This window comes from Geospiza fortis, unplaced genomic scaffold, assembly GCF_000277835.1.
Source record: "Geospiza fortis unplaced genomic scaffold, GeoFor_1.0 scaffold138, whole genome shotgun sequence".
In the NCBI taxonomy this organism is placed as follows: Eukaryota; Metazoa; Chordata; class Aves; order Passeriformes; family Thraupidae; genus Geospiza; species Geospiza fortis.
Genome location: NW_005054307.1, coordinates 2,862,270 through 2,870,241, shown reverse-complemented (window position 1 = coordinate 2,870,241; position 7,972 = coordinate 2,862,270). Strand labels below are relative to the sequence as shown.

The 7,972-nt window shown below is 40.5% G+C and overlaps 1 protein-coding gene across 1 annotated transcript in view; it reads left to right on the top strand.

Moving 5' to 3' along the window:
• Positions 1-7,972, top strand: part of SCIN (scinderin) — a 49,847-nt gene that overhangs the window by 5,585 nt on the left and 36,290 nt on the right. The window contains exon 5 of the mRNA XM_014312091.2: positions 1,465-1,626. Within this exon, the coding sequence (XP_014167566.1) occupies positions 1,465-1,626 (162 nt within the window). The remainder of the gene's footprint in view (positions 1-1,464; positions 1,627-7,972) is intronic.

Sequence of the window (7,972 nt, the reverse complement as noted above, 5' to 3'; positions counted from 1 at the left end):
TACATAAAAAGAAAATGTTTTTCTTTGTAAGTGGAGATTTTTAAAATAGTTTATTATTTATTAAAAATAGCTTTGTGGATTTAGATCTGAACCACCCATCTTAAACCGTAGGAGTCCAGTATTTGTACAGCAGCAGCTTGTTTGTCAGTGCCTCTTCTGATATGTGAAAACCTTTCCCATTTTTTTTTCCCCAAAATAAAGCTGTCCTAGAATTTCATACTTATGTGTCTAAGAGTTCCCAGTAGGGACTCTGTGGTCTGGGTGGTGTTAAATCTCACAGAAATAATTTGTCCTGCAGGCCAAGTATTTTTGTTCAAATGCAGAACCCAGTTTGCTCAAGAGGTTAGAAACATTAATAGAATGGAAAAGACCAGAACTTCATTTGAATCTAAAAATGATGGTTTTCCAGCCCTACTGCAGTTTTTTTCTGAAGCAGATAAAACAATCTCCCAGATTTTTGATAAAAATTCTAGCTTTTGGAAAGGTGTAGTGTCAGTGTCCTTGTGTCACTTCCAGAAGCTGAATAGCTGAAAAGTAACTTTTTTTTTTTTTGCATCAACATCTGTGGGGTTTTTTTTAAGAATAGAGTAATATATCTCCTGAGAATATCTCCATAGTAGAAGCTCTGGGAGCCCATGGCTCATTCAGCCATTTCCCGCCATTATGAAGGTTTGTAACTTCTCTCTGTCTACACAATCAAGCTTTTAACTCTGTGTAAGTAAGGTTGGCAGTGATGCACCCTAACTTCTATATTTTAATTTTAGGCGGTTGTTTTTTTGTAATTTCAAGAGCCACTCTCTGTTCCAGCACAAGGTGTGGGTCTCCCAGAGGAGTGGAGAATGCTGCCTCACAGAGGCAGGCATCCCAGCCAGTTTACAGGATTATGCTTATGTTTACACTCACAGATTGTAAATCAACAGTTTGCTCTCACTTCCCCTAGTTTGGTACTCCTTGCCAGGTTGACTCTTAAGCTGCAAATACTCCTTTCATAAAATTGCAGAACTGCTGTGGAATTATCCATCCATCTACATGTAACCAGGGACTAAACCACCTGGACCTCTGAGATTCAAGTTTGAAAAACTTCAAAAGGAGCTGCATATTTCTCTGCTTTTCCTCAGTCCTTGACTTTTGTCCTAACAATGGGGTTCAGTATTATCTCATCCTCTGAAGGAGGCTGGAGAGTGCTGTGAATTCTGTGCTTTCACTTTTGCTATTTGTCTGAAAGCCCTTTGAAGGAGGGTGATATCTGCTCCCTTGGCTAAAGGTTCACACCTGAGAGTTCAGCAGCAGTGGTGTCTGTCTGGTCTGCGGTCAGCACTCTTAAACAGTACATTACTTTGTCTTGCTTCTCACTACATAAGCAATTTTTTTCCACTGCTAGCTCCTCATCTGTAGCAAAAAAAAAAAAAGTAACTTTGCAGAAATGAAGCTGAAATAAAGCTGACTTCGTTTTATTTTCTTCAGGCAGGTGGTGTTGCCTCTGGATTTAATCATGTTGTTACTAATGATCTGAGTGCCCAGAGGCTGCTGCATATCAAGGGCAGGAGAGTTGTAAGGGCCACAGAAGTCCCCCTGGCTTGGACCAGCTTCAACAAAGGAGATTGTTTCATTATTGACCTGGGAAATGTAAGTACTTTGTAGGGCAAAACACTGAAAAGCAAGAGCTGTATCCCTTCCAAGGTTTGAGTCATCCCCTAAAATGCAAAACTGACTTTGGTCACTCATGTGAATCAGCAGAAAGAATCTACTTTAGAAAATTGGTTTTAGTGTCACACCACTTGAAAGGTTTCAAACTACCCTAAATGTTTCCTGAAGTGTGCACAGATTATCTGTCAAGAAACAGTTCTCTTTCCCAGAGAGGAGAGGCATTGGGGTTTTTCACTACTGGTGTTTGAGCAGCTTAAACAGTTCACTCTAAGTCCAGTCTGACTTTTGCACTCTCTACCAGATGAATGGGATCAGTCCTAGTTCAGAGCAGAACACAGATTCAACCACTCTCTTAAGAGCATTTTTTTATAGTCATCAAACTTTGATAGTGACAGTAGACCCTAAAGAAATGGCTGCAAAAGTGATTATAAAACTACTTGAATATTTCAAGAGATCACTTGAGAAGCAATCCTGTGCTTCAGGGCTTACTGCTGAAAACAAGTAGAGACAGCACAAAAGAATATCGACACATAAAAGATAGTTCTGCTTGCTTCAAGTGGCTTAAAGTGTAGTGCTGTCACCTCAGAATACATGAGATTTTCTGATTCTAAGAGTAACAGCTGGGATGTAGTCCACACTAATTGGATGGTAGTTACCAATTTGAAATTATACTCACATGTATAAAATGGAAAGCATGTGAAAGGAAATAGTTTATCTGCAGTTGATTTTAACTGTAGTGTTTCACAAGGAAGTGGTCAGTTGCTTCAAGATCTCAGAGTTCCCCTGACCTATTGAAAAATGGACTCTTCTGAAATCATGGTGTGCATTTTCTCTGAGATAAGAATTCATGGTTTCTTTTTTCTCTGAAAGCATCCCCTAGCATGACAGTTGAAGATAATCAGTGTAGCTTCTTGGTACCAATATATCTTTGATTTTTATTATGCTTCACAGCCTTCAGATGGAACACAAGATGGTATGTTTTGAATGTTGTTCTATTCCTCTTATGTCAGTGTGGTTTAATCATCTGGAACAGCCTGGTGATCAGTATCCAAAGTAATATCTCAATGTCACTTTGCATAGAAGACCCAAATTATCTATTCCCTTTGAGAGTTAACCCATGGGAGATGGAAAGTTTGGAACTAAGCATTGCTAGATAATGCTGCTTTTGCAGTAAGGCTGTAATTGGGCTTGAGTTTTCTGGAGTCTACCTCCCATGGACATGGTGTACAACTGGGTGTACTCCATGAATTCAACTTGTTCTGACCCTTATTGTGCTGCAGTTACCCAGATGACCTTGAGTAATCTGTCAGGCCACACTGCAGGCATGGCAGTGACACTGGTGAAATGCGCTATGGATGTGTTCCAGTGTTACATGTTTAGCTTGGGGCCCATCCCTTTTGGTGAGAGGAGAGTGTTCTCACTAAGCAATTTTAATGTAATGTAGAGTTAGAGCCTTTACCTGATACTGAATGTACACTGGAAGCCTTTTACTTTTTTACAGTGTAACATCACTGGTTTCTGATTCACTGTTTGACAAGACAGAGGTCAAGCAGCAATGCAACACTGCAGGAAGAAAGATTAGATGTGAACAATATCTAGATACTTTTTTTTTTTTTGCCATTCAATGGGAAATGTCGGTCAAATCACATGTCTAATACAGTTCTTGGTCTTGTCATGTCAGTTGTGAAAGAGAGATGCATTTTTCTGGATGTACTGACAAGTTAAGAAAAAAAGTGTTTTAGCATCGAGATATTCATAGTCACATGTTATTACATAGTTATTGCATAAACCAGACTATGCTTCTGGGAGATGAAAACAGCTGCCATAGTTCAGGATGATGATATACAAGTCTAGTGAAGTACCTCTAAATAAAGGATTGTGGTAGAAAATACAATGTCACAGGAGAAACTTCGCTCAAGTTTTATAAGAGCTCTATTTCAAGCTGAAATAATTGTACTGCAGGTTGACATCTTCCATGACTAAAGGCCCATTGTAAATGAGGGAGGCTTTATGAGTCCTTACAGGAGCTCTTAATTGAATTTAAAGTTCCTTTGAAACAAGAAAAGTATTTTCACTTAAGTAGATTCCATTACTTAACAATTGAAACAATCTTAAATAAGGTTGCTTCTGAGTTTTGGTACTTATTGCAGACCACTTGCAGACTCATTGTCTAAGAGCAATGGGCAGTAATTGCATAAAATAATGAGCTTATGGTCAGTGCTTTTAATATCAAATTATTGTAGTGTGTCAAATGAGATAAATTTCCAAGATTTACTTTCCCCAGTCTCTTAGCTAACCACAAGGATGGTCTCCGTGGAACTGAAAAATTGCTTGCACTGTCCATTTCCTGTTATATTTTATCAAGCTGCTTATCTAATATAATAAAAAATTATTTCAGTTTTCCTGTTATTCTCAATTACTACAGTATTTTAAACTCATGGTTTGAACAGATAAGGGAAAGTTATGAAAGATCATAATGAATAGGAATAAAATCATTACTTACCACTAGGATTTCCTTTACAGGGATAATGATTTAAGCAAAAAGTGTGTGTGGGCATTTCCAGCTAGGTTCACATATTTACAGTTCAAGTTCTGATGTTTATCTCATACCTAGATCACAGAATAGTTTTGGTTGGAAGGGACCTTTAAAGGTCATCTAGATCAACTTCCCCTGCAATGGGCAGGGACATCTTCAACAAGCTGAGGTTGCTCTGAGCCCTGTTCAACCTGACCTTGAATGAAGGTTATCCTATCTTGATCCAGCCTGCTAAGTTATTGGAGTCAAACCCTGGCTGGAAATAAGATCAAAAAATAGTGTTCTAACTGCCTGCCTCCTGACAGTCTCTCTCTCTCTTAAAAGTGGTTGGGATCCCATGGGGCCATGTCCCATGTGCACAACCCACACAGCACCTTGGCTGATCTGTTACTAAACCACGTTTACAGCACTTCAAATACCCTGCCCAGGTCTCATCTTGCCTCCTTTGAACTCTCTTGGCTGGAAGAGAAAAGAGCTCTGCAGAAGGCAGAGAAAGCACTGTCTATGCTATGAGAGGAATTGTTATCTGTGGGAAATGTGTGAAGATCTTTCAGTCAAGCAGTCTTCTGTAACACCATGAGCTGTGACTGTAGTGATCTTCCTTAGAGGGAGTGACCCAGGAGTGTGCTGGGATGCCAGACCCTGATTTAAGTTGGAGTGTTTTTCCTACATGGGATTTCCATGACACCTCTTTGGTGACCCTGGGAATCTCTCTGTAAGGGAGCCTGTGGGCAGGCAAGACAAGTGCAGGGTGGTTGCTGAGAGGGCCTGGAGTGGAGCACACCTTCCTTTGTCAGGTGCTGCTTGGTGCATCTTGTCCAGGTGTAGCTCTGCTCAAGGCCTCCCAGGAGCTGCTCTTTTCTGCCACACAACCACAGAATATGCTAAGTTGGAAGGACCTGCAAGGATCATAAAGCCAAACTCTTAGTCCCACACAGGACAGCCCCAAGAGTCAAATTGTGTGTCTGGGAGCGTTGTCCAAATTCCTCTTGAAATCTGTCAGGCTTGGTGCTGCAGCCATGTCCCTGAGGAGCCCATTCCAGTGCCCAGCCACTGTCTGGATGAAGAACCTTTTTCTAATATCCAACCTAAACTCTGATACAACAGCTTCAGGCCACTCCCTCAGGTCCTGTCACTGGACACCAGAGAGAAGAGATCAGGGTCTGCCCCTCCCCTTCCCCTCAGGAGGAAGCTGCAACTGCAATGATGTCTTCCCTCCATCTCGTCTTCTCCCGGCTGAACAGACCAAGTAACCTCAGCTTTTCCTCAAGGCCTTTCCAATTCTGCCCTGAACTATTGCTGATATCCCACGTGAGAGGCACCAGGGTGGGTTTGACAGTTCTTGGTGGCCTTAAACTGCCTGGCCTTGCTCTGTGCTGCCCTTTACCTCCAGATGCAGCTCTCCCTGTTTCACCCCATCCTCCAGCCACCTCCCCTTAGACACAGTCCTTTTTCTTCCTTCATCAGCAAGACAATTCTCAAAACAGCAAGGAGCAGGAGGACATGGAAAATGGTTGCAGAAGGCAAAGGGGAAGATAAATCACTGTGCCATTTAGTTAATAACACACATACAGTTTTTGAGGCTGTTTTTTAGTATTTATCTAGATGCATATGTAAACATACTGTATATTTCTGATAAGATGTGCTAAAGACTTTGACATCTTTTGTCAGTTTTCCTGGTTTAAAGTGGGAAGGAAACTTGTCAGTATTGTGAAATTAGCCCCGTGTGTATTGACGTATGCTGGTTGTTTATGGAACAGGAATGTTGAGATGTGTCAATAATTTGGGTGATTATCAAAACATGGAGCAGAAATAATGGGAGTAACAATAAAATAAAGCAACATAAATTGATCAGCTGTTTTATTGAATGCTTCCCAACTCAGTTTGGGAAGCTCTGCTATATGAAGGCTGTCTGAAGTTGTCTCCTTACTGACCAGCAAAAATATTCTTTGTGTATGTATTTGGATGAAGCTTTGTGAAATGTAAGACTTGACTCTCTCTGATTAATCTCTTGGTGGGGGGCAGCAGCAGTGCCATGAGCTAGGTGACTGGGAATGGCAGGCAGAGAGCTGTGCACTGCTCAGCCTTCCCAAAGAAATGGAGAGGCAGTTGTTAAAATAAGGGGGTGAAGGGCAATGTATGATAACTACCACTGAGGTTTCAGCTTGGGCCTGATTGCAGCTGGAAAGTTTTGTCAGTACAATAAAAGTTCTCCAGGCAGAACATCACCTTCTCCCAAAGGAAGTGTGCAGATGGGTGAGATGATAACTATAGCTCAAGCTAAATGAAGTTTGAAGGTAAACTGTACTCACTTGTCCATTCTTCCTATTCCTACAGTGGTGCTGATAAACTGATCTATAAACAGCTAAGATGTTGCTGGTTTGAAATGTAAGAGCCCACAATATTCTTAGAAACAGCTTGTGCTATCTAGCAATCAATGTATGTATTTCTCAAGGGCTTTGTGAATCCAAATGAAAATTATGAAATTAGAACTCAAAAGTATGAGACTGAACAGAGTTTTTACCATAATCCATCTATCAGTAACTTCCTAATAGAACACATAATAAGTATGTCAGAAGAAGAAAAGAAGATGCTAGAAGAAATACATCAGGCGAAAGGGCTGGCTTTTTATGACAGCTTCTTTTCATAACAGCTTTTAATTTGGTGTAGATTAAATTATGTTTACAAAAAGAAAAGTAGCTTCTGCTTTTTAAAGAGCAAGATGACAGATGCTTGCTTTATGGTTATGACCATGGGGTGTGATTCAGCATCACATTGCAACCTTAAGCACAGTTGTCTTGGTGGCTTCTGTGATCTTCTTCCCTCACTACTTCTTTTAGGTGGCTTTGCTTCTCTTCCATTGGATGAAGTAGCTCACAACAGGCATATTAATTGCTTTCATAAGCAAAGTCACTGTTAAGGTATAAACAGGGCTGGAAGAGCAGATTCTTGCATTTTTCCATTCATCACTGCACATTTTTAGTTGCTTTCCCTGGCTTTAACAACTGACTCATGTAGGTTTTCCATTCACGTTTCCTCCCACAACTAACCTCTTCTCCAGTTTCCCCCAGCTGAGAGTTAAACTATTGCTCATGCTGCAGCAGGGAGCTGCCAAACAAGTAGCTGAGCTTGAAGAACTAAAGTGATTAGGTTCTTTATTAACTTATTAACAGCATTAAACTGTTTTGTCTATAAAAGTGTATCTTGGTAAGCACGCATCTTAATTTTTCTGTAATTCTATGAGCCAGTTACCCAGCAGTGTAAATGCCAGCATTCTGGAAGTTGCTAAAGTCTCAAAGTCATCAGATGAAGGAAAAAAAAAAGTCCTTTTGCCCCCTACTTCAGTTAAAGTATTCAGAGTGTTGATTTTTCTTCATACTCTATGGACTGGAATGTTCCCACTCACCCCCACTTGTGCACAGAAAAGGAGCTGAACCAGAGATCATTGTTTAAGCTTCAGGTGGACTGGACACCCATGTATCCACAAGGATTCAGTTAAGTTAGTTTTCTTCCTGATGTTGGAGGAAATCCAGATGTTTTGCTGCTTGAGCTGCTGTTGTTTAGAATTAAGATTATCCTGGTATTGACCCCTTAATCCACCGTGGTATAGCAAAAGCTATTCCTAGTGCATGCTAGCAAAACAGGTTTGAGAGGAAAAATGAATGTACCAAGTGCATGACTCTGCTATATCTGACTTATTTTTAGTCTGGAAATTTGTTCCGTTTGAGTCAAATGGGACACTCCAAAGACTGGTTACAAAGACACTATTGTAATTTTACTAGTAATTTT